This window comes from Apteryx mantelli, chromosome 17, assembly GCF_036417845.1.
Source record: "Apteryx mantelli isolate bAptMan1 chromosome 17, bAptMan1.hap1, whole genome shotgun sequence".
In the NCBI taxonomy this organism is placed as follows: domain Eukaryota; kingdom Metazoa; phylum Chordata; class Aves; order Apterygiformes; family Apterygidae; genus Apteryx; species Apteryx mantelli.
Window position 1 is genome coordinate 2,637,626 of NC_089994.1, and position 23,833 is coordinate 2,661,458.

The following is a 23,833-nucleotide window of genomic DNA, read 5'->3' on the forward strand; positions in this document are numbered from 1 at the left end:
CAGGGCACAGGACTGGTGCAGGTTGGCCTGAGGATGTGGCTCCGTGGCGCAACATGGTTAGATGTGGCTGCTGAGCGACAGGGGTTTAAAGTGCTGTGACTGCTTGTGCTTGGGTGCTGAGGTTGGTGTGAGGTTGGTTGTTTTTCAGCACCCATCACACCCATTGCTATGCCTGTTATCAGGCTGCTGAGACAGTCAGGGGCTCCCCTGAGGAGCAGAGAACTACCGCGTTCAAGACAGCAGTGACTGGCAATGGTCAGACAATGCTGGGTGTCCATGCAGGATATCCTGGATTGCCAGAATTTCCCTTGGATCACAGTGAAGCAGGGCAGCAGGGCCTTCAGCGTGGACAGACCATCTCCCCAGCACTTTGCGTAGTGCTTCCCTCTCTGAGCTGTGCTGTTTAACTTTTGTTTTCATTTTCAATAAAAATCCAATTCCAGGTGAGAAGCTGAGTTATTTCCTTTAAAGGTTGCAGGGATGGAGGGCTCAGTATTTTTTTTTTTCTTTGCTAAAACTGGGTGGTAAATTTAACCCTGATGCACGGCAGTTTTGGTCTCACTGTACCCATGCCCTGGCCGTGATGCAGAGGGCAGGCACACCTTGGACGCGAGCGGGCACTGGTGCTGTTTGCCCTGGGTCAGTAAGTGCACTGAGAAGTGACCCGGAGGGGACAGGGTATATCTGGCAGGGGGAGGAAACAGGAAGGGAAAGCGGTTGTGTCCACTTTGCCTCTGCCCCGGCGCTCTGCGGCTCTGCTCCCGCGTCTCCCTTTGTTTCACGTCCAGCCAAAGTCCTTTCCCGTTTCTGCTGACTTGGCTCCAGCCTGCGGAAAGGGCCTCTTACAACACCTTCCTGTCCCAGGCGGTGCCTCAGCTCGGCTCGGCACAGCTCAGCTGGGCTCCGCACGGCACTACCGGGTCGGCAAGCTGAGCCGAGCTGAGCTGAGCTGAGCCGAGCCACGGCACCCACCGCCCTGCCTGTCCCCCGCGTTGCTGCTGACCCCGTGCCGGCATGTGGCGGCTCCTTGTCCTCCTGCAGGCTGTGGTCCTGCCTGCCCAGCTCTGCGGTGAGTACAGCGGCCAGCCACCCCACGCGCTCCCACCGGCTCTGCAGAGTGCCCCCTTGCTCCCCGCTGCCCTCCCCTGCACGGGGACCCCAGCCGTGATGCTGGTGGCGGACCGGGTGCAGGATGGTGCGCAGAAGGGGCGGCCAGCACGGATGACCTGCAGCAGCTCTGCTACCTGGCTGCGGCATCAGAGATCCCAGTGCTGTCGGAGAGGTCCCTAAAGGCAGCAGAGCTAAGGGGAATGGGCACCATGCTGTGCTGCAGCCCTGGCCCCGGGGAGGGCATTTGTCTCCTGAAAACCCTCCGGTGAGGAGTTTTCTGGGGACCGGCTCCTGAGCTTGGCTCTCCCCACTTCCCCGGTGTCCAACCAAGCTCTGGGATTAGGCTTGTTACTGCTGTGACAGTCGCTCCCTTCTCCTGACCAAAAGTCTAGACTCGTGATGGGGTTTTGCTCTCCCAAATTGCCCCTGCAGCCTTGATTCCCACCCCCCCCCCGTGATACCCTCTCCCAGCCCAGCTCCAGCTGCTCCTAACACCGCGCAGACCCCCATGAGGTCCCCAGAGATGCCCTCGGCCGGGGCACCCCATCCCGGCAGTCGGGATGCCCTGGCTGAGGGCTAGCTGAGCGCCCTGCTGGCCCCAGAGGTGCCTGTAGTGCCGGTGCCAGCGTGTCAGCGCGTGACCGGGCGAGCGGAAATGCCCAGGGCTCGGTGTCTCCCCAGCCCTGCTCTCTGCGGCATTTCTCTCATGCTTTCTCACTTCGTTTCTTCTCCATTTTGCGGGGAGACTGGGTTTTGGCTCCCCTGGTTTGCGGGGAAGGAGAGGGAGGTTGGCAGGTCTGGGGAAGGTTGGCTTGGCACGGCCAAATCTGAGCGGAGGAATCGCTGCTGGCTCCCGGGCTTCTCCGACGCCTGACTGTCTCTGTGGAGCTGGTGCAGGTCGGTGCCATGGCCCAGCTTGCACCCACACCTTCCCCTTGTCCGGGCCGGAGGGACCAGACGCCGGCACTGCCCCGCGGCTGGAGCTGAGCTCATGCTGGGCCACGTGCAGCGGGATCTTGGCCTCGGTGTGCTGCGGTGCTGTGCAGCCCCGCGTGCTGGACACCAGCCCGGGGAGCGAGTGAGGGCTTCAGCCTCACGACATGCTGGCGCTGGTGATGCCGGAGCTGAGGGCCTCCTGCACCGGGGCCCTGCGGGGCAACAGCACGGACAAGGACACGGAGGAAAAGGAGGACGTGCACCGTGGCCACGGCCACCGAGGCGAGGGTGAAACGTGCCCGGGGCTCCTGGGAGGAGCGCGGGGGCAGTGAGGATGCGGGCTGCGGCAGCAGCGCCTCCTCCCTTCTGCACCGTTCTTCATCCTCTCATCCGTCTTCCTCCTGGGGCGGGCAGAGGTCCCGGAGGAGGTGGCGGCGCAGGCGCGCACCATGAGCGCCCGGCTCCTGGGCCTGGCCGAGGACCCGGCGTGGGAGGCCAACCCCAGCATCTACGTGGCCCTTCGCCTCGCCGACGACCACGACCTGGCCTTTGAGGCGCAGTACTTGGCCAGGCTGAAGGACGCCTTCCAGGGCCCCCACAGCACGTAGGTCCCACGCACCCGCCACCCCGCCGGGCCCCCGTCCGCAGCAGCCCACGCCAGACTGACGCCGAGCCTCGCCGTGTCCCCGCAGGAGCCCGCAGGCGGCCGGCCAGCCCAAGCGGCCCCTTCCTCAGCCCCACGCAGCGCCCCACGGCCGAGCACCTGGCGCCCATGGCCACCACAGGTACCCGGGCGCTCGGCAGCCGAGCCCGGCACGGAGGGGATGGTGCCCCTGCCGCCGTCCCCCCGCGGTGATGGCTGCCCGGCCTCCTCGTGGCTGCCCTGACGCCCTCGTTCGCGGTGCGGTGCCTTGCAGGAGCGCCGTGGCGGCGGGGAAGCGGGGCCGGCCCAGCACAGGGCGCCTGGCGCTGCAACTGCTGGCGCTGCGGGCCGCATGCCAGCCCCTGGACGCCGGTGCCGAGGGCCACCTGGTCACCCGACTCAAGTATTCCCTGGAGACAGACTGGACGGGTGAGCGCGGCTGGTGGCTCAGCGGGGCCCAGCCCCCCGGCACGGCCATGTGCTGCACGGAGGAGCCGGGTGCCCCCTGGGTGACGCCGGTCCCTTGTGCCCAGGCTCCCAGCGGCACGGCCACCCCCTCACCAATTACTACCAGTACAGCCTGGGCATCCTGGCCCTGTGCGTGCAACGCAAGCAGGTCAGGGAGGAGGTGATCCGCAGGCTCCTGGCGGCCGAGCAGCAGGACCGGTTCAGCCTCGGCCATGGCCACGCTGTGGGTAAGGCACAGCGGCGGGCTGGCCCCAGCTGGCCAGGGCGGGCGGGCAGCGCAGGGGCGCGTGGCACCACAGGCCACCCCTTCTCCCATGCCACCCGCAGACACGGAGGCCATGGCAGGACTGGCCTTCGCCTGCCTGGATCAGGCGCAGCTCGCCCGCGGCGCACTGGCGTCGGAGCTGCAGGAGGCCGTCCGGAACGTGAGCAGGAAGCTGCTCCAGGCACAGGGCCATGACGGCTTCTTTGGCAATGTCTTCAGCACCCCCTTGGCCATGCAGGTGGGTGCTGTGGGTGGGGGGCATGGGTTCAGGAATGAGCACAGGCATGGGTGGGCATGGGGGAACGTGCAGGCATGGGTGCAAGAGTGGGGGCAGGGAGAGGCTGGGGGCAGGTGAAGGCATGGGTGAAGGTGGAGGTGTGGGTGCAGGCGCGGGTGCAGGTGTAGGTGCAGGTGAAAGTAGAGGTGTGGCTGCAGGCATGGGTGTTGGTGTAGGCATAGGTGCAGGTGTGGGAGAGGGTGGAGGTGCAGGTGTAAGTACAGGTGCAGGTGTGACATGGGGACTGGGAATGGACCTGCCTCCCGCCTTGGCCCAAGACAGGCCATCCCTTGCCCCGAGACCTCCTTCCTTTCTGCTTTCAGCTCTTCATTGCCACCAACACGTGCGAGTCGGAGCTGGCGTACAACCGGGCCAGGGCTGCTCTGCTGCAGAGCCTGGACAACTTCACCAACCCCATGGCCATATCCCAGTTGCTGCCCGCGCTGTACGGCCGCAGTTACCTGGACATCGCCTCCATGCACTGCCAGGGGGAGAGAGGTAGGAGCGGGGCGGCGTGGGGGCGAGCAGGCCCCTGAGCCTGCAGGGTGGCTCCGCTGAGGCAGGGGACCCTGGGACAGGGCTGGCGCAGCGCTGCCCTGAGTCTGTCAGTGCCACGGTGGCTCTCCTTGTCACAGACACGCTGCAGCCCATCCGCCCCGTGACGCAGCCCCCGGGACCAGGGAACATCACCGTGAGGCTGGTGGTGGAGTGCCCCAAGCGGCTGTGCCACCACCACGTGCCCTACAACCAGTCTGTGTCCGTGCCCACCGGTTCCTCCCTCCTGGACGTGCTGGAGGCCGCCTCGAAGCAGGGACGTCATGCCTTCACGTACGCTGCCCTGCACCCTCGTCCCGGCCCCGCTGCTCAGGCCCGGGGGCAGGAGGGTGCGGGCGCGCGGTGGGTGGCACTGCCCTCCTTTCCCTGGGCCAGAGCTGCTGAGACCCTCTGCCTCCCACAGCCTCACCCTCCTCTCCTCCTGTTCTCCCCTCTCCACCAGGTTTAAAACTCAGGACAGCCTCTACGGCCCCTTTTTAACGACGGTGATGAAAGTGGAAGCCAAGTGGCAAGAGCGGAGGTACTGGCAGCTCCTCTCGGCCCCCGACACCAGGCTGCAGACTGGTGAGTGCCAGGGACAGCAGCAGGGAGCCCAGCTCTGCCCCGGTGCTGGCTGGCAGTGCCCCAGCTCCCTGCGGCTGCTCCATCCCTGGGGATGGGTTTACGGCTCCTCGGGGCTCCCTGCGCTGACCCTCTGGCGTGCTGCGAGAGTCCGCACACCCCGCGCTGCCAGGATCCCGGGCTGCCCCGGGGATGCTCCATGGGCCCGGAAGCACAGCATGGCACCAGGGATGGGGACCCGGTGCAACGGGGTGGGAGGTGCTGCCTGTCCCCTTCTCTCTGGACACCAACTGCCCATCTGTAAAACACCCATGGCGTCCTGTGGGGGCTGTGCAGGCAGTCACTGGGGGACAGCACCCGGGGGTGCCCTGATGCCGGTAGCACCCAGCACCGCGCTGCTCTCACCAGCCTGGCTCGTTGTATCTCTCTGCAGGTATTGCCGACTACAAGCCTCACGACGGGGAGACCCTCATCCTGCGGCTGAGCAAGTGGTAGCCAGCGTGCGCCTGGCTGCTGCGCGGGGGGCGTGTGGCCGAAGCTGGGCAGCAAGCGGGGCTGGGTGGCACAGGCCCCCGGCACCGCCGTCCTGGAGAGGAGAGCTCCAGCTAACAGCGCCAATGCCAATGAAACGGCTTTCCTGCACTGCAAGACTCACAGGCCTCTCTGCATTGTGGTTTCTTAGTGCGCCTTGCACCCCTCGAGTGTCATGCCCCAAATCCACCCCAGGAGGAGGAGGAGGAGGAGGAGGAGCAGGAGGAGGAGGGATGAGCTGTGCTCTACAGAGCCAGTGGGATGGGAGCGCTGGCAAGAGCCTGGGAGACCTGGGCTGCCTTCTCGGTCGCTGTCAGCTCCTTTGGGCCCATCCCAACTTCCAGACGTGGTGGACGGCAGTGGGAAGCACCCAGTTTTGGGCTGCCCCGGTGCCCAAGGTGGCTGCTCCCAGGAGCAGGGCAGCCTGTCGCCACTCTCTGGAGCTGCTCGTCCCTCTGGCAAGGCTGCCAGCCGGGCTCGAGCACCTGTGTTGCCCCCAGCTGGTGAGCGAGGTGCACGGTGTGACAGCCTGCCTTTGCCTCCGGTGTCCCCCCGCGCGTGGCAGCTCTGGCACCATCCCAGCATGGCTGGCCCTGCAGCACGGTGACGCCGTGCTCTGCTCCACCTCAGTCAGCGCAAGGCACAAGCCAGGGCCGCTCTCCTCCGCACACCAGCCAAGGGGGGACCCCTGGGCCTTCCTGACCGCAGGGGTTTTAGCGGCTTTAGGTCCAGACATCTCCTCCCATCCCAAGGGTCTCGGAGGCGCTGGTCTTGGGGGGGACTGTGCCAGCCCCTGGTGCCACCGCGCAACCTGTGCCCAGCCATCGCCCGGCAGCACTGCCTTGTCCCCGGCGGCGACAGGAGTGGCCTGACCTGGCCGCCTCCTTCCCAGCGAGGGACGAGGGGACTTCGTGTCTCCCCGTGTGCGCCCTGTCCTGGCGTGCAGGGCCTAGAGTCACATGCTGGCAACCTCTGGGCTTGCTCTGTGTAGCCTTAGGGCGGCACTTCTGTACCGAATCTGAGTGGTCACCGGGGATTTGATCCTACTGCTCTTTTTTCCAAAAACGCCCCCCCGGGGCAGTGAGCGGCAGGGGGAGGAGGTGAGTCTAAGGAGAGGGTCCACGGGGGGGGGATGCCCTGTGCTGCTGGCCGGGCGCTGGGAGACCTTGCAAGGGGTCAGTCCCGGGGACACCGCGTGCTGGCACAGCAGCGAGGGATGTGCAAGGGGCTGGGGGCTGCGGAGCTGGGCGTGCAGCACGGCGGGGGGGGGGGTCAGTGCATGCAAGGCGAGGGCACGTCGCGGGTGACCCAAACCAGCCCACGTCCCCGGTGCGCATCGGAGCGGGGTGCCCACGTGGCCACGGCAGGTGGGGACGGGGAGGCGCGGTTCGGGGGAGCACTCGGGGACGGATGCCACTGCTGCCGGCAGCGCCCAGGCGGGAGCAGGGACTGCTCACCCCCTCGTGCCCTGCGCGTAGGGTGCCAAGCGCGGCGGCAGGGTGACGCTCCGGGGTGATGGGTGCTGTCACACGGGACGCGGCGGTGGTGCCGGGGGCAAGGTGCCGTCGTGCTGCGAGGCCGGGGCAGGCGGCCGAGGGCCCGGAGACGCCCCGGCCCCCTCCCTGCCCGCATCCGCCGCTCCGGAGGAGCATTCCCGGCCCCGGGAACTTCCTGCTGTGAGTCAGCCGGGGGGGCACTGACGCAGCCTCCCACCGCCTGCCGTTGCCATGGCGGCTGTTGGCGCTCCGGCTGTTGTTGTTCCTTCAGGTACAGGCGGCCGCGCGGCGCCGGGCTCGCAGCAGGCCCGGCCCGGCCGGCAGCACGGCGGACGCGCCCCGCCGCGCACACGCACACGCACACGCACACGCACACGCACCGCCTCGCCCAGCCGGCACACGCACCGGCGGCCGTGACGCGGCCGGGCCCCGGGCCCCGCGGGGAGGAGCCTCGCCGCCTTCGGTCCCGGCCATCAAACTTCCCGCTCGCTCCCCGGCGCCGGCGAGCCGCCCGCACATGGCATCGCCGCCGGGCAGCGCGCGGGCAGCGCACCGGCCCTGAGCGCCGCGGCTGCCCCCCGCACGCACGCACGCACGCTCGCCCACAGCCCCGGGACCGGGCGCCGGGCCCTGCGTGGCCGCCTGGGAGGACCTGGCCACCCCTCCGCGGCTGCAGCAGCCGGCGGCAGCCGGACCGCCCCGGCCGTCGCTGCCGGCGGCGGCTTCTTTCCCCCGCCGAGTCCTGGAGCATCCCTGCGCCGCCCTGGAAACTCGCCTGCCCGGGAGCGACGGGGCCAGGAGGACAGCGGCTTGCGGACAGCGAGGACGTCTGGGGACAGGAGCGGGGGCACCCGCTGCTTTTGGGGCTCACGGTCCCTCCTCGCTTCGGGCCAGGCCCCTCGCCAATGTGCCTGTCCTCCCGGAGGAGCCATGAAGCAGCAATGACCTCCGGCACTGGCAGCCCGCCCCTCCGGCCCTGGAAGCCGGACCCAGGCCGGGAGGGGAGACGGCAGCCGCCGTGGCCGTCCCGGCGGGTGCTGCCCCTTGTCTTCACGGTCTTCGTCTGGCTGGGCACCGGCACCACCATGGCCAGCCTCAACAAGTGGATCTTCGCCATCCACAATTTCCGGTACCCCTTGCTGCTCTCCTCCCTGCACATGCTCTCGGCAGTGGCCGTGGGCTACCCGCTGGCGAGGCTGCGGGCACGCCGGATGCCGGGGCCCGGCCCGGCCGCCCGGCCTCACGCCCGGATCTACCTGCTCAGCCTGACCTTCTGCACCAGCGTGGCATTCGGCAACCTGGGCCTCAACTACGTGCAGCTGGACGTGGCGCAGGTGGTGTACACCACCACGCCGCTCTTCACCCTGCTGCTCTCGGCGCTGCTGCTGGGCCGCCGCCACCACCCACTGCAGTACGCGGCCATGGGGCCCGTCTGTGCTGGGGCAGCCTGCAGCATCGTCAGCGAGGTCCGCTTCCACCAGGCCGGCTGCTGCTTCCTCTTCGCTGCCACCTTCCTCCGTGGGCTCAAGTCCATCCAGCAGAGTAAGTGCCATGTGCTCCCCGGGGACCTGACGGCGCTGCCTCCTGCTCCCCAGTCCAGCAGCTGCCTTTGTGGGGGGTCTGGGTTGTCCCCTGGCTCTCTGGCAGCGCCATGTGGCTGCCCCACTGCCACCCCAGCCCCAGTGCCACCCCCTGCCCACCCCAGCCTTGGTGCCAATCCAGTGTCATCCCATCCCTGGTGCCACCACTGCCCACCCTGGCCCCGGTACCAACATTGTGTCTTCCCAGGCCCAGTGCCACCCCAGTGCCACCCTAGCTCCAGTGCCACCCCCTTCCCACCCCAGCCTTGGTGCTAATCCAATGTCACCCAAGCTCTGGTGCCGCCACTGTCCATGTTGGCCTTGGTGCCAACACAGTGTCTTCCTGGTCCCAAAGCCACCCCATGCCCAGTCCAACCCCAGTGCCACCTCAGCCTCAGTGTCACCCACTGCCCTCCCTGGCCTCGGTGCCACCCCAGCCTGCTCCAGCCCTGGTGCCACCCCAGGGTCACCCAGCCCCAGTGTCACCCCTGCCCCCCCCAGCAAACCCTCCTTGGGGCCAAGCCCTGCTCCTGGCCCCAAGGTGGCTCCTCTTTGGTGGGACGAGCAAACATGCTGGTGTCCTTGTGGTGGCCCGTGGGCACCACTGGCTCCTCATGATGCCCCCACTGCCACCACCCCGGGCCGGGGCCGCCATGGGATGGCCAGGGCTCCGCGTCCCTTGTGAGTCCCCAAGCCGAGCGGCATGGTCCTTGCACTGTGCTGCGCCGCGCACGGGCAGCCCCGCTTCTCCTGGGGAGCAGGACGGCCGCCTGGGCCATGCTGTCCTTGGCAGGCGGCAGAGCAGAGCCGGCTGCTTTGTTTTGCACTTCGAAAGGAACGTTTCCTTCGCCACCCCGGCAGCCGGTGACGCAGGCGGTGGCCGCGTGCTGGCGTGCTGCCGAGGGGTGAGAGCACACCCCGGTGCGTCCCGTGCCTGTGGTCCCCCAGGGGCGCTGCCTGATGCCTGGCTGGAGAAAACAGCGGGACTTATCCTGACCCCCAGCCCAGGATGCTCCTGCCCATCACCTCCGAGCCCTGCCTCAGGCTCCAGGGTGCTGTACGGACCCAGGGCCTGGGTCTGGGTGCCCCAGGTCTGGCACCGAGCTGTTGCTGCGGGCGCCATGGGTGCACTGCGGGCTTTGGGCTGTGCTCACCCCCCCACCTCCCAGTGCCCACCCCAGTTCCCCGGCCCTTCCTCCAGCCCTTGTCCCCTGAGTCCTGTTGTCCCTCAGGAGGACACGGACGGTGGCTGCGAGCTGCTCCCCAGCCCCATGGCCACAGCTCTGGCTGTGGCACATGTCTGTGCTTCGTGCCAGGGGGGTGCGGGCACCCCTGGGTGTGTGCATGTGTGTGGGCAGCTGGCACAGCTGTGCCCGCTGCGCCCGCTGCGCCGTGTCCCCAGATGTCTCAGGAAGGGGGGGGACCGGCCACATGCCCAGAAATTCTGGCGCCGGCTGCAAAATCAGCCGACAAAATGGGGCAGGGGGATGACAGGGGGACTAAAGTCATGTTTGCTCCAAGTGCCCTTGGCAACAAATGGGGTGGTGCAGGCAGCCGCGTGAAGCCCTGCCTGCGTCGTGGTGGATCTGCGTCACCCCCAGACCAAAGCATTGCTCGGTCCCTCAGCCTGCCGTCCCCATAGCAGTGTCACTGAACCAGCGGCAGGGGCTGGTTCCCGTCCCCCCCCTTCTGTTTTGCTCTTCCTCTCAGCGGGATGCTCGGGATTTCTTAACCGCTTCAGCACCGAGCAAGCACTGAGGAGCTCCGAGCGCCAGGCTCCCTGCGGTGCCGCGTGCCCGGGGATGCTCCGGGGGTGCTGGGGAGGCTTTTGGGGGTACCGAGCTGGGCTGCTCGTGGGGGCTTTTCTCTGCCCAGCATGGTGCCAGCCCTGGGGAGCTCCGATGCACATGTCAGCCATCCCCTTGGAGGGATGTGTGTGTGTGTGTATGTGTGTGTGTGCATGCATGTATGTGTGTGTGTGTGCTGGCACATGTGTGCATGTACACTGTGTGTGCATGTAGGCACACGTCTACATGCATGGATGTGTTGCGTAGTTGTTTACCCGCCGCTCAGGCGGGCGTCAGTCTGTGACAGTGTGGGGCGGTGCGTGCGGGTCCTGGGTGTCCTGCTTGCTCCTGGCTCTCCCGGCCCCGCTGTGACCCTCTGTCCCCCCCACAGGTCTGCTGCTGCAGGAGGACAGGCTGGACGCCATCTCCTTGCTCTGCCTCACCTCCTTGCCCAGCTTTTGCATCCTGTTCAGCGTGGCCGTGGCGCTGGAGGTGGGCCCTGCCTGGGCGGGTGTCCTGCGGTACGACAGCACCCTCTGGGCCTACGTTCTGCTCAGCTGCCTCGGATCCGTCCTCTACAACCTGGCCAGCTTCTGCGTCATCTCCCTGACGTCAGCCCTCACCATCCACGTCCTGGGCAACTTCAACGTTGTGGGCAACCTGGTGCTGTCCCGGCTGCTCTTTGGCAGCCACCTGAGCGGGCTCAGCTACGTGGGCATCGGGCTAACACTGGCCGGGATGTTTATGTACCACCACCCTGACTTCATCGCTGCCCGCTGGGCATCGTGGCAGGGCCAGGCCCGGGGCAAACGGGAATAGGTCCCGTGCATGGGGCGGAGAGCTGCCGTCTGGGGTGATCTGGGAAGCCAGAGAGCCTGTGGCATGCCTTGTGCGTGCGAGCGGGTTTCTGTGTGTGCACAGCTCTGCGTGCAGGTCAGCATGGGTGTAAGCGTGTGCACAGGCTCTGTGTGTGCAAGTGGGTTGCTGTGCATGGCCAGCTCTGTGCAGGTCTGCATGCGTTCGTTGGTGTGCACAGGCTCTGCATGTGCAAGCGGGTCTCTGCGTGCACAGCTCTGCGTGCAGGTGGGCAAGACGTGTTCACTGGTGTGCACAGGCTCTGCGTGTGCAAGCGGGTTTCTGCATGTGTGCACAGCTCTGCGTGCAGGTGTGCACGTGTGCACTGGTGTGTGCAGGCTCTGAGTGTGCCTGTGGGCACGCAGGCTTTTCCTGCGTTCTTCTGTGTGCACACACAGGCTCTGTGTGCATGTGTGCACACATTGTGTGTGTGTGTCTGTGCACACAGGCTCTGCGTGTGCGAGTGGGTGTCTGTGCACAGGTGCTGCATGTATGAGCAGGTATCCGTATACGCAGCTCTGTGTGCATGTGCGGACGTGTGTGTGTGCAGGCTCTGAGTGTGCATGCGGGTGTCTGTGCACACGGGCTCTGCGGGTGTGTTTGTGTGTGCAAACACAGGCTCGGCATGGGCAGGTGGGTATGCATGCACACACGTGGCTCTGTGTGTCTGATCGCTGTCCCCTCCTGGGGAAAGCACGGAGCAGCACGTGTCTGTGTATGTGTGCGTGTGTGCGTGTGTGAGCGTGTACTTCACTACTGAGCTCTGCTGGATGGAGAAAATCCGGAGTGTGTGTATGGGGCTATGTGTATGTACATTTTTATATTCTCTCCCAGGGGATGGAGCGTATCAAGGCTGTGGTGGGGGCTCAGAGGACTTCTGACGGCAATGGCCGTCAGCCTCCTTCCAGGGCTGAGCGGTCTCTTGTGCGGCCGAGTGATTTGCCCCGGGGCCTGGGGAGGGTGAGCATCCCCAGATCCTGCTCCTACCCCTCTGTGATGTGCCGAACCCCAGTGCTCCCCACACTGATCCCATGGCACCCCTGGGGCTGCAGGCAGGCTGTGGCATCCTGGCCATGCCCTCCTGGCTGCCACTACTCCGGCTCTGGCCCTCGGCAGCCTCCAGGAAGGCCCCCGGGGCTGCCTCTCCTGTGCTGGCCCTCCCCAACCATCTCAGGCTGCTGCCACTGGAGCTGGGCAGGCATGAGCAGGGTCCTGGGCTGCCTGCTCATCCCAGGGGCTCCTTCCTGGAGGCTGCGAGGACCCAGCAAAGCCATGGGGATGTCTCAGACTGCCCTGCCATCACTCCGGGGCTCCAGGGCTGGAGCACAGTGTGCATGCTCACGTTTGCAAATGTACACGTGCACCCGCACAGAGCCTCCAGCCAGGCTGCGCGTATGCCCTGGCATGGGTGCACACGCATCCCCATCCGTGCTGACACACGCACGCACATGTGTGTGCACTCAGACGCCGATGTGCATCCCCAGCAATACCACGTGGGGACAGACCCACGCTTGCACACGGGCGAGCATCCCCCCCGGCAAGCACAGGCTCGGCACTAACCTGCCAAGAAGTACGTTCCTGCTCTCACACCCGCGTGTGTGGGAGCTTCCCCGCTGTGCATGGGTGCCCGTGCTCCAGAGCACACGTGCTCCCACCTGGACAAGCGCAGGATCACAGGTGTCCACATGTGCGCATACACCATGGCCCCACAGGGTCACGGCACGCACCGTGCCGGCAGGGCAGTGCGTGGGCTGCTGCTGTGCTCAAGGTCTCCGTGGTGGTGAGGGAGCCCTGCCTGGGCCGAAGGACAGCTCTGATTGCACTTGTCCTGAAATAAAACTCTATTTTTGTTGTACTCCATCCTCGGCTCTCGGTGTGATCTCCCGCCTGAAAACATCAGGGCCTGGGGCCAAGGGGCTGGCGCTGGGTGTTGCGGGGGAAGGAGCAGAGATGCACAGAGAGGGGAGGCTGCCCTCCACTGTGGGAGAGCTGGGTGACACCGCAGACACGCCGACCACAGCTGCATGTGAAATAGTGTTCACACTCTTCCCCCGGGGGCCCTCCAGGCAACATGCCCAGGAGCATCCATGCTTTCCTGGCCAGACTGGGAGGTGTTTGCCCTCCTTGCCCGTCCCGGGTGCCATGCTGAACTGCATGTCAGCATCGTGACTTTTGCCTGAGGCAAATCAAAACAGGAAGGCTCCTGACCTGCAGGTGTTTGCACGTGGGATGTGAGGGTAGGTAGCTTCCAACCTCTTGTGCTCCTCACCAGGAGCTCCCCGGGAGCCGGGCTTGGCACACACAGAGAATGTTTGCAGAGTGAGGCCGGCAAGGCGCACCGCTCTTACCTAAGAACTCCTAACTCAGTTCTTATCTAGCACTTTTCACCGGCATATCTCAGCGCTTTCCTGAGAAGGCCAGAGGAACAACCTGTTTTTAAAGATGGGAAACGGAGGCACAACAATACTGAAGCGCCTTGACCTCCACTTACCTGGAAATGAAGAGCCCCAGGCTGCCATCCTGGGGCGCTACCTGCTAGGTGACACTGCCCCACTTCAGGGCTGGCGTTGGGCCCCTCTCCCAGGAAACACGTCTCGAGAGGACTTGGTGAAGGGAAAACTGCAGCTGCCCAAGCAGCAGCAGGAGGGACGTGTGACGGGGAGAGGACTCACGGGCTGTAATTGCCCAAATGAAGGGCCAGTCTTGCACTGACCCGGTGTCCCAATCTCCACAGAGTCACTTGGGAAGACATGCCTCATCCTATCCTGGGGCAACCCATCCTCTGACACCTTGCCTTCTCCCCAGCCCTGTGATTCAGAGCTACCTTCCTGCGTGGGAGTGCAACCTGCTTCCCAGTGCCCGCCCAGCCCAAGCCCTGGAAACTCCCTGCTTGCTCAGCTAGCCCTGCTGATCTCTCCAGCTTCCCACCCTGTTTTAGCTCAAACAACAGTTTTCTTCCACTTCTCTGGCTGGAAATTTTGAGGCAGCAGCTCTGCCGTTTGCAGATGTGCCCTGGGAATGGCTCCTTCCCCGGGCAGGAGTGAATGGCTGACTCACGGGGCTGGAAGGGCCACGTTGATGCGTTGGCATGGCCAACGCTGCTGGCATGTTTGCCAGGGTGCTCCAGGGCAGTGCCCAGAGCGGCGCCAGGCCCACAAAAGACTTAAAGGGCACCGAGGGCTCAGACAACAGCCCTGCTTGTGCCAAGAGCCCAGAAGTCACAAGCAATACGCATTTCTCTGAGTGTTTGCTTTTAGGGATCATATTTCTGAGGCTTTTCTGTAACACAGAGGATTAAAAATCTTTCTGATTTGCCTTTTCCATTTGAAAGGCAAGACACTGTGTGGCCCCGGGGATGGGGCTGGGTGAAACTCCCCTCCTGGGAGGTTCCCAGGACATCATAACCATGTTGTCCCTGCTGTAGACTGCCAGGGGACAGGAGGAGAGGGATCTGCAAACCAGCCCACCCGTGGTATCACTGGGTTGAGGAGCCCTTCCCAAGGGGAGCACCCGCCCTCCCCAGCCCACATGCTCCCCCTGAGTCTTTTGCTGGCACCAGGGTCTCCACTGGCTGCCCAGATCCTGCCTAGATGTGTGGCCTTGCCTTGTTTGTAGTACTTTGAGTACTTTGTAGTACTGGCCACGTCCCCTCCTGCTCAGTGGAGTACAGCCAGCCCGCTGTAGGGTGCCTCTTTGCACTGGCTGCACACGCAGGTCTCATGGGCAGCTCTTGTGCTGGGGGGACTTTTATGGTACCCATAAAGGGCTTGGCAGCACCCAGAGGGCTGGCCTGGTGGAGTTTCCCTCACTCCGGGTATTTCAGGCTGTGATCTCAGCCCACTGGCATTCCCTGTCTCCGGCCCCTGGGCGGGAGTCGGGTTTCTCAAAGGCTGGGCTCAGCAAGGGGGCATGGGCACGGCAGCAGCTTCTAACCGTGCCTGGTCCAGGGCTCCTCCTCGGCCGCTCTGCCTACGTGGGATGGGCTGCATGGGAGCCCGGGGAGAGCAGAGCCCAGGAAGGGAGGCACAGAACAGAGCCTGAGGTGCCTCAGGCTGGAGGAAAGGCCTCGCAGCCGCACACTCAGCACAGGCTGCTTCACTAGTGGATGAGCAGATTGGGGCAGCTCCTCTCCAATGAAGGCACCTTTCTGGAGAGAAAACCCTGGCTACACAGGGCAGGACAAAAGCTAGTGCATCTGTGTAAGAAATTAGGCATATTCTCCACAGTGGGAGCAATGGAGCCCGGGGACACCCCTTGCATGGGCACATGGATCCCACAGCCGCAGGCTCCTCTACCCCTGCTGGCTTGGCCCTGCCATGGGTCATGGCCAGGCAGAGTCCTTCAGTGAAGGCGGCATGTCCTATTCCTCCTCCCAGTCCTGGCCCCCAGCCCTGTTGCCCCTGCTTGCAGGAATCAGGCTGGCATCACATCCTCCCTGCTCCACTTACGGCTGCATCTGCTCAGTCTCTGCGCTTCACCAGGAAGCAGGTGGACATCAGCTGGCACTGAACAGAAATGATCTTCCGGTGAGTGCTTCTTCCCAGCAGGCACATCACGGGGTTTTACCACAGCTGGGGACAGGGGCTTGGATAGGCAGCCCCATGCTCTGTTTTGGTGTGGTGAGTGTAGCTAAGTGAACTATTGCCCTGGTCTAAGGACCATGATTAGGTCTTTGAAATCCCTGAAGCTCTTGTTGCCCAGATGAGGGGCCTTTCATTCCTAGGAAGATTTTGCCCATGCATCTCTCCACAGCCCCTTCCAAGCATCCTCTTTGTTTTCACTTTTTTTCTAGATAACACCATACTACAGGCAGGCCTGAAAGGTCTTTTAACCCCTGCACCTCCATGTCTGGGACCATTAACCCCTGAGATCCTATTGCTCCTGGGTTAAAAGTGTAGTACCTGGGCACTCAGCACATGTCAGCTAATCTTCCCACATAGGCTCTGACTTCAGGTTTCCACACTCCTTTTCAGCAGCTTTCTTGAAATGTCCTCTTTCCTGAAAGGAGACACAAGGTGGGATGACAGCTCTGAAGCTACAGAGTGGCTGCAGCACAGCCTGCCATTGTGGAAGGACTGCTGGCACTTCCTCTTGCTCAGTACCATCATGCTGGAGGTGCTGGCTGACAAGAAGTTCCCCGTTAGGTGTGAAAATCTGAGGCAGAAGAAGACGTGTGTGTGTGTGCAATGGAAAAGGGTTGTTAGAGGATCTGGCTGAACTGTTTCTTCTGGGCTAGCTGCTAAACTGCTTCTGAAATCCTCCTCTGAGGCAGTGATGAACCATGCTGGGGATTTAGCTGTGAACTGCTGCCCTTGGCAGAGGAGCAGTGTGTTTCCAAGCAGGGAAGGAGAATTGGGATGGCTTTACTACTCGTCAGCTGTGTGCCCTTGAGTACGCTGTGGAAATTTTCAGGACAGGGGATTAATTGCAGGCCTCAGGGATGTTGTGAGGTTTACAGCATTAGCACAGAGAGAAGTGGGATCTGCAGATGGGGGGGCAGCAAGAACAAATGCTTGCTAAGCCAGGGAGCCTAAGCCACTATATCATTTTGGAAAATAATATTCTTCCCTCATATGCTGGGTTGTGGTCTTAAATCTGTACAATCCTGGTTACTGCATCTCAGTCCTCTGTTGGTGTCAGAGACCATTCTGGCTCTGGTGGCAATAGGATCTGGTACTGCAGGGTCCCACTGCTAGTGAACGGGGCAGGGAGGGAAGCAGGCCTTCAAGGGAGATATTTTGGGGAGAGTGGGGAGGTAACCATGACCAGAGACCTAGGATGCATAGCTCACTGGGAAAGATCCAACAGAGGAGGCTGTGTAGCCTGGGGGCTTACAAACCTTTAGATATGTAAAAGTTTGCTCCAAAGAGAACATGAATACACTGTTCTTTGTCTCCCTTTAGGAGAGGACAAGAAATCATGACCTGAAATTACAGCAAAGCCTTTTTTTAGGGTAGATGTTAAGAAAAGCATTCTCCCTGGCAGGACAGCCCAGCCCAAGGATAGATGACAGAAGGACTGCAATGTCCATCAGTGGAGATAAATCTGAGGATGCTTGAAGCAGAGTGAGGCTGGTTTGAGGCCAGGAGACGGACGAGATGACCTTTCAGACTCTTCCAGCTCTACATTCTCTGATTCAGCACCCAAAAAAGGTTCCAGAATTCGCTGTCAACCATTTTGGGGCAGGCTGGCTTTATTGGTCACTTTATTGCTCTCTCACTATGGCACAGGGGCTCACTGCTCTGCCTGAACAAAACTGTTGACTTCCTGTAGCCATGCTTACAGTTGTCCAGGTGTGGAGCATCTTCCCTTGGGGAACACCTCCCAAAGCTCCTATATGTACCCTCCTGGGATGGAGTGTGGCAGCTGGCAGTCACCTTCTCTGCCTGCAGCATGAGGATGGTGGTCTGCAAGGCCTTTGGTGCAAAACAGAGAGCAAGGATACTGCTATCTGGTTGCAGGAGGCCAAGGCCAAAGCAGTAGTTTCCATGGGATCTACTTTAACCAAGGTTAAGAAAGGTTCAGGGCAGCACTCTCTCCCTTTCCAGTAGTGGCAAAGGCTGAGACTCCACCTGTCTGTCAGTTCGGGCATGTCTGGATCTCCCAGCTGCTGGGTGAGTCCTCACTGCTAACAGCTCACACAGGAACTGCAGCTCTGCATGCTCTCCATGAGGCAGTATCTCCAGCAGCAATGTGATCCCAGTGTTATACTGGGAGCAGAGTTTAGAGGTAAAAAACAAGACTTCTCAAGTGATGCCACCAGCACTTCTGCAGCACCATCATGTTTCTGCAGAAGCCCTCCTTCTGAGCATTGCAGCAAAACTGCATCTGCTTTACATCAGTGCAAGGGAAAGCAGAGGAAAGTGCAACAAAGCTCATTTGCTCCTTTGAGTTTGAGCCTGCATTACGGGAAAGAAGTCACATGGTTTCTGAAGGGATTCATGATTCAAAGGTAGGATTGGTCTACTTCTTCATCAGTACAGCTCCAGCACAAGAGAAGTGTGGCCCTTGAATAGAGCTACTAAATGCTATTAACTTGAAATATAATCAGCATTTAACTTGAGATATAATTAGCATAGAAATGTTAGCAGAAAGAACCATTGCAAAGTGGTTGCTTGAGGAAGATCGTCTTACAGAAGGCTGAGTTTCTAGAAGATTAAATCACATAAGCTTAAAGAAATGTACAGAATCATATACTTTGTTTTCATAAAATATCTGAACTTTACATAAGAAAGTAGATGTTTAAGATACAAATATTTCCTGTGATTATAATACTGTGCTACTTGCTGTATGCATAACATTATACTGCTGTATGAAAACTTAAATGATACATGGGCTACTGTGAAATGCAGATACTGATGTATCCAGCATGCCTTATTGGTATCTTAAGCCAGCCAGCTTGTGCCCAAGCCAAAGTGCTGCTGTACTGGGCACAGGCTTTTATTGAAACAAAGGAGCCCTGCCTTTTTCTTGACCTGTGGAAATGGCGTGAAGGAACTCACTGGACCTTAGCAGTACTGGCACCATGTGACTTTCCAGTCAAGGGGAATGAGAGCTTGGTTCAATGGGTTTGAATGTCAGGGCCCAGAGTGTACTGCCACCTCCTAGGAATACAGCTGCCTGTGCTCAAGGCCAGCTCTCTGGTCTGGTGCAACTGTCTAATCTGGGTTCTCATGGCTGTGAAGAAAAAGGTCTTCAATAAAGAGCTGAGAGCAGCAGCACCATCCCACATCCCCCCATTTCTCTTGCAAGCACTATTTAAACCGAGGCACTTGCCCTTGGTCCCTGCCAGAGCTACTTTGCAGCCATGCCTGTGCTTGGCCATGTACCCCACTGAGCTGGATCCGGATTCCGACCAACTGACTTGACTTCCTGGCTTGACGTTGGACCTGCCTCATCACTGCAGACTTGCCTGGTGACCTGGACTCTCAGCTGACTTTGGTTACTGTCACTGGACCTGCTCTGCTTGCCTCGTGCAGGTGCTGTGGGACTGTGCCCTTTTTGGTGAGGCTGCTGCCCCTGCCTGCCTTGCTGGTGCCCTCAGCTCTCGGCTCGCCTTCCCCTGCAGGGCAGCTGCTCCCCGACACTGAGTGCTGAACCAGGATTTTAAAGGTGCATGTGTCTTCTCTGCTGACTGTCAAGACAGCCATTGCCATGGGGAGCAGCTATCAAATGACTTCTGAGAATAGAAGATTTGGCATCTGGGGCTTTATATTCTCCAGCCACAGTCCCCAGAAGAGTTAGCTCTCTGTCAAGTTTGAGAGCATTTTTCTAAAGTGGCTTTACGGACTGCCAGGACTCCCACTTAAGTGACCCCATTTGCCTCCATATATGCAGAGCCCTGGTCTGCCCTCTCTCAGACAGAGAAACCTAACCAGTGGTCGCCTCCATAACACGCACGCAAGAGCCAGACATCTTCAGGACAAGCTAGGGCTGCTTGCAGCACTGTTGTTCTTGGTAGGGAAAGCACAGGGTCTGGCTGCAAATTTGGAGTAGAGAAGGGGTGGTAACGATTCTACAGCCACTAACTGCACCCTCATCTGGTCAGAAGAGCCAAATCAGAGATCCAAACTGAGAAGCGCCTGAAGTGGCCATACAGCACACAGGGCTGGTAACAGTTCCTCCAAGAGATATATCATGTCCATGATATTCTCTGTGATACCCCTGCACTCAGTCATCTCATTCTGTTGCTTTTCTAGAACATTTCTATTCTGCAAGAGGAAATTCTTAAATGTTCATGAGGAGTTGGATCTTTGCTGTGCTTCTAGAGAGCCCCTTGGGAGAAAGTCAATATACCCAAAGGAAGATCAGGCTCTTATCACCCACCACAGCTATCATTCAAGCTGCTCTAAGACCTGCAGGGAGCTAGTTCATCAGGTTGCTCTCTGTGGGAGTGGAGAAGCACTCCATTGGTAGGGCACAATATCATAGCTGGCCTTTAAAAAATTTGTGAATGCAGTTGGGGCCAAAGGTGTGCCAGAGTCCTCCAGTGTGTCAGGAATCCCAGCTGGTGTGGCAATGGGCTGAAGAAGGCTTCTGCCATGTGCTACAGTACTGTTGCTCTACTGCTCAGAAGCACAGTTAAACCCAAGGAGAGAAATCGGCAGACACGTCTGATTGCAGAGAAAAGGTCGAAATGACAAATGTTGTCTACTGAACTATCTAAAGATGCCTCACAACAGACACAGAGACTTTTGTTTTCTCCTCTGTCTTGAAGCTGAACAGATCTTCTTCCATCCTGATCTATGTAGGCCCTAGTCTTGGATGCCAAAACCGGTCATCTGAGTTGAGAATAGTGATGCCAGAAGAATTGTTACTGCAACTCAAGACAGAACTATATACAGCTAGAACTGAAGACTTTTACTGTGATAAGCACATCAGGAATTAATACATGGCTTGGTGCTGAAAGATGCCAAAGTGTGTCCAGACCAGGCTTCTAGTTTTTAACAAGATGCTGACCTTGCAGCAATGATTCAAATTGGCAGTAGGATTCCTCTTATTGCTCTCACCTTGATTTCCCAGGCCACCTGGATGGGAATGGTTCAAAGGCAGCATCAGGGACCTGAGAAGATTTTGCATGTATAGGAGCGAAGAGGATTCCTTCAGAGCAGCTCACCCAAATAGTTATGGATCTCCCCAGGGAGGCCAAGGTACCTTTCTGAAAAAGGACTGGGGGATCAGGTGGAGGAAGAGAAAGTGTTAGGTAATAAAAAGCAGGAAATTCATAGGTATCTTCCAGCTGGGAATGCAGGAGTCTTCACTGTTCCTGACCTCTCTGAAATGCAGCAGATGATTGGATTTAGGGTTGCTTTATCAAAACCCAAAGTCCTATCCCAATTAGGAAAAAAAAAATGTTGGTAACTTTCCAAATTCCTGAATTGCAGCTAGTTTCTGTCCTGTGGTATAAGCACAGTTTGTGCTGGAATAAAACAACACTTTCTAAACATGTGACAGTTCGTTTCAGAGTTACTGTCGGGACCCCAACACAAATGACGTGTGAAAACTAACTGCATAGTTTAAACTGTGCTGATTTTATTTATAGTAAAACACACAAGTCTCCATTCTTATCACTGATTCCCCATACTTTTAGCAGCAGAGACTTCATGCTACAACTTTCTCGGATCTGAAGAGTTTATTTTCAAAGTTCCAGGATAGGTCTAGAAGAAATGCCTTTGGCTTTCTCTTGATTTCTTGTCAAGATGTCATAAAGTTAGTTTGTATTCAGAATGGTAGTGCTGTTAGTCTTACTTCCCTTCTGTAAACATCAGGTATCATTCCCAATGGAGTGCTGATCATTCGGACTGTGTTAGTACCATAGAGTTTATACTCGTACTGAATGAGCTGCTGCCAGAAGCCGTTGTTGGGTCGTATGATGGGACGGCAAGACTTGACCCACGCATGCGCGCTTGCCAGAGACATAGAGTGGTACTTCATGAGATAGGCTAAACACACGGTGGCCGACCTGCTGACCCCCGCAGCGCAATGCAGCAGCGTTCGGCCCTGACGCATGCTCACGCTGTGTATCTTATCCGCTATGGCGTCAAAGCAACTGTAGATCCAGGAGTGGGGAGAGTCCACCACAGGAACACACATATACTCAATGTTTGGATAGAAAGTGTTTACCACTTCCACAGCGACATTGATGACAGTCGTGATCTGATTTGTAAGGAGCAGGAGCTTATTATTGGCAGTGGCGCCATCACTGAGGTACAAGTTAGGGGTGATCCGTGACGGGCCATACACCGAAGGATGCTGGAACAACATGGGCAAAACTCCAAAAGCTGTATTCATTGAGGTGGATTTTACAGAGCAGCTACAGTGGAGGGCTGCCTTATTGTATTTTGCCTAGAAAAAAAAGAGATAAGGAACTGCAGGAGGTTGATGTGAAGATGTGCAGTACTGCTACCCAGCTAGTAAACATGAAGTTTGGGGTGTTTTAAAATGAACTGCATAGGCACTTATGTAAGTAACATTCGCCTGAGAATTCTCCCAGTTTCTTTTGAGTCAGTGAACGATCAATCCAGATTGATTCTGCTTGGTGGCACAAACCATGAGATTTTTACCCCGTTCTCAGGAGCCCATCATCTAATTCAGTTCCTAATGAGGACAGCATCTAGCCAAATAAATCCGGGAGCAGGCTAAGTTAATATATTTCACTCAGCAGTGTATCTAGGAGAAGACTTGGCCTGAATCGTAAGGATGCTCCAGACGTGTTTGGAAGAAGAGCAGCCAGAACAGAGCAACAACGGACAACCCGTGTCTTGAGACCGGTAGTAAAGGAAAGGTTGCTAAAGCACAGCCGGAGCTGCAACACGACACGGGACTTGTAGGCACACAAATCCTTGCTGGCTCTCTCCGAGCAGTAATTCACCAGTGCTCAGCACCAGCTTCACCCCTGCTTCCTACCACCAGAGGAAAGGGAGGATGCAGCGGGTGAGCTGAGGCACCACCGAGACCGGCTCCCGCCGCCTCGCACCGGGTGCCCGCCGAGCGTGTCCCCGTCTGCGGGGCGCTGCTGGGGCGTCCCTGGGAGCCCGCGGGGTTTATGGGCGCCGTGCCGGGGGGAGACAGGGCCGGTTCTGGTGCCGCTCGCCACCCCGGGGCTGGCTGACGGCAGCGGCGGCACCGTGCGGGCGCGCGGCGGCGGCCGGGGCCGCGGGAGGCGGCACGTGGGGCCACCGGACCCGCCGGGCCCCCAGCCGCGGGGCAGCCCCGGGCCGGGCCGGGCCGGGCCGCGGGGCCCGCACTCACCCCGCCCCGCCGGCTGCCGCCCGCGCCGCTCCCATGGCAACGGCGCCGCGCGCGCACAATGGCCGCCGCGGGGGGGGGGGGGCGGGGGCGGTGCGGGGGGGCCGCGGCCGGCGGCGGCCATGGAGGAGGGCGGCGGCGGGCGGCCCCGCGTCACCTTCTTCCCGCTGCCCGGCAGCCGACTCATCGCGGGGCCCAGGTGCGGGGCGCGGCCCGGTGGGACCCTGCCACCGGCCCGGGGGCTGCGGGAGCCCCCCGACACGCACCGGCCGGGGGGGGGCGCTGAGAGACACCAACACACACACACACCCCGACCCGGGGGCTGTGAGAGCCCCTTCAGACACCCACACCCAAACACACCCACACCCTGACCCGGGGGGCTGTGAACCCCCCCCCCCACACACACACCCCGACCCGGGGGCTGTGAGACCCCCCCTCAGACACCCCCCCACACCCCTACACCTACATACACACCCTGACCCAGGGGCTGTGAGACCCCCCTCAGACACCCACACCCAAACGCACCCACACCCACCCACACCCTGACCCGGGGGGCTGTGAAACCCCCCCTCACACACACACACCCCGACCCGGGGGCTGTGAGAGCCCCCTCAGACACCCACACCCAAACGCACCCACACCCACCCACACCCTGACCCGGGGGGCTGTGAAACCCCCCCTCACACACACACACCCCGACCCAGGGGCTGTGAGACCCCCCCTCAGACACCCCCCCACACCCCTACACCTACATACACACCCCGACCCAGGGGCTGTGAGAGCCCCCTCAGACACCCACACCCAAACGCACCCACACCCACCCACACCCTGACCCGGGGGGCTGTGAAACCCCCCCCCACACACACACACCCCGACCCGGGGGCTGTGAGACCCCCCCTCAGACACCCCCCCACACCCCTACACCTACATACACACCCCGACCCAGGGGCTGTGAGACCCCCCTCAGACACCCACACCCAAACGCACCCACACCCACCCACACCCTGACCCGGGGGGCTGT

At 60.6% G+C, this 23,833-nt stretch overlaps 3 protein-coding genes across 3 annotated transcripts; 2 read left to right on the top strand and 1 right to left on the bottom strand.

The window, feature by feature from the left end:
- Window positions 1-812: 812 nt before the first annotated feature.
- Window positions 813-5,469, top strand: TCN2 (transcobalamin 2). Its single transcript, XM_067307181.1, has 10 exons — window positions 813-1,069; window positions 2,461-2,650; window positions 2,739-2,831; window positions 2,964-3,118; window positions 3,223-3,384; window positions 3,485-3,660; window positions 4,023-4,197; window positions 4,335-4,527; window positions 4,697-4,818; window positions 5,249-5,469. The coding sequence occupies exons 1-10, from the start codon at window positions 1,015-1,017 to the stop codon at window positions 5,308-5,310; spliced, it is 1,383 nt and encodes a 460-aa protein (XP_067163282.1). The 5' UTR covers window positions 813-1,014; the 3' UTR covers window positions 5,311-5,469.
- Window positions 5,470-7,139: 1,670 nt separating this feature from the next.
- Window positions 7,140-12,924, top strand: SLC35E4 (solute carrier family 35 member E4). Its single transcript, XM_067306945.1, has 2 exons — window positions 7,140-8,384; window positions 10,601-12,924. Exons 1-2 carry the CDS (start codon window positions 7,748-7,750, stop codon window positions 11,026-11,028), a joined length of 1,065 nt encoding a protein of 354 aa, XP_067163046.1. The 5' UTR covers window positions 7,140-7,747; the 3' UTR covers window positions 11,029-12,924.
- An 8,361-nt stretch (window positions 12,925-21,285) lies between these two features.
- Window positions 21,286-21,855, bottom strand: DUSP18 (dual specificity phosphatase 18). The gene has a single exon (XM_013954800.2). It carries the CDS (start codon window positions 21,853-21,855, stop codon window positions 21,286-21,288), a length of 570 nt encoding a protein of 189 aa, XP_013810254.2.
- Between the last annotated feature and the right edge of the window lie 1,978 nt (window positions 21,856-23,833).

What these genes read in the sequence shown, in the direction of transcription:
- DUSP18 (XM_013954800.2), bottom strand. Translation starts at nt 21,855, where the DNA reads ATGAATACAGCTTTTGGAGTTTTGCCCATGTTGTTCCAGCATCCTTCG.
- TCN2 (XM_067307181.1), top strand. Translation starts at nt 1,015, where the DNA reads ATGTGGCGGCTCCTTGTCCTCCTGCAGGCTGTGGTCCTGCCTGCCCAG. An exon ending in CCTGCCTGCCCAGCTCTGCG is followed by an intron (nt 1,070 to 2,460) that starts GTGAGTACAGCG and finishes TGGGGCGGGCAG; the next exon opens with AGGTCCCGGAGGAGGTGGCG. An exon ending in CGACACCAGGCTGCAGACTG is followed by an intron (nt 4,819 to 5,248) that starts GTGAGTGCCAGG and finishes ATCTCTCTGCAG; the next exon opens with GTATTGCCGACTACAAGCCT.
- SLC35E4 (XM_067306945.1), top strand. Translation starts at nt 7,748, where the DNA reads ATGTGCCTGTCCTCCCGGAGGAGCCATGAAGCAGCAATGACCTCCGGC. An exon ending in GCTCAAGTCCATCCAGCAGA is followed by an intron (nt 8,385 to 10,600) that starts GTAAGTGCCATG and finishes TCCCCCCCACAG; the next exon opens with GTCTGCTGCTGCAGGAGGAC.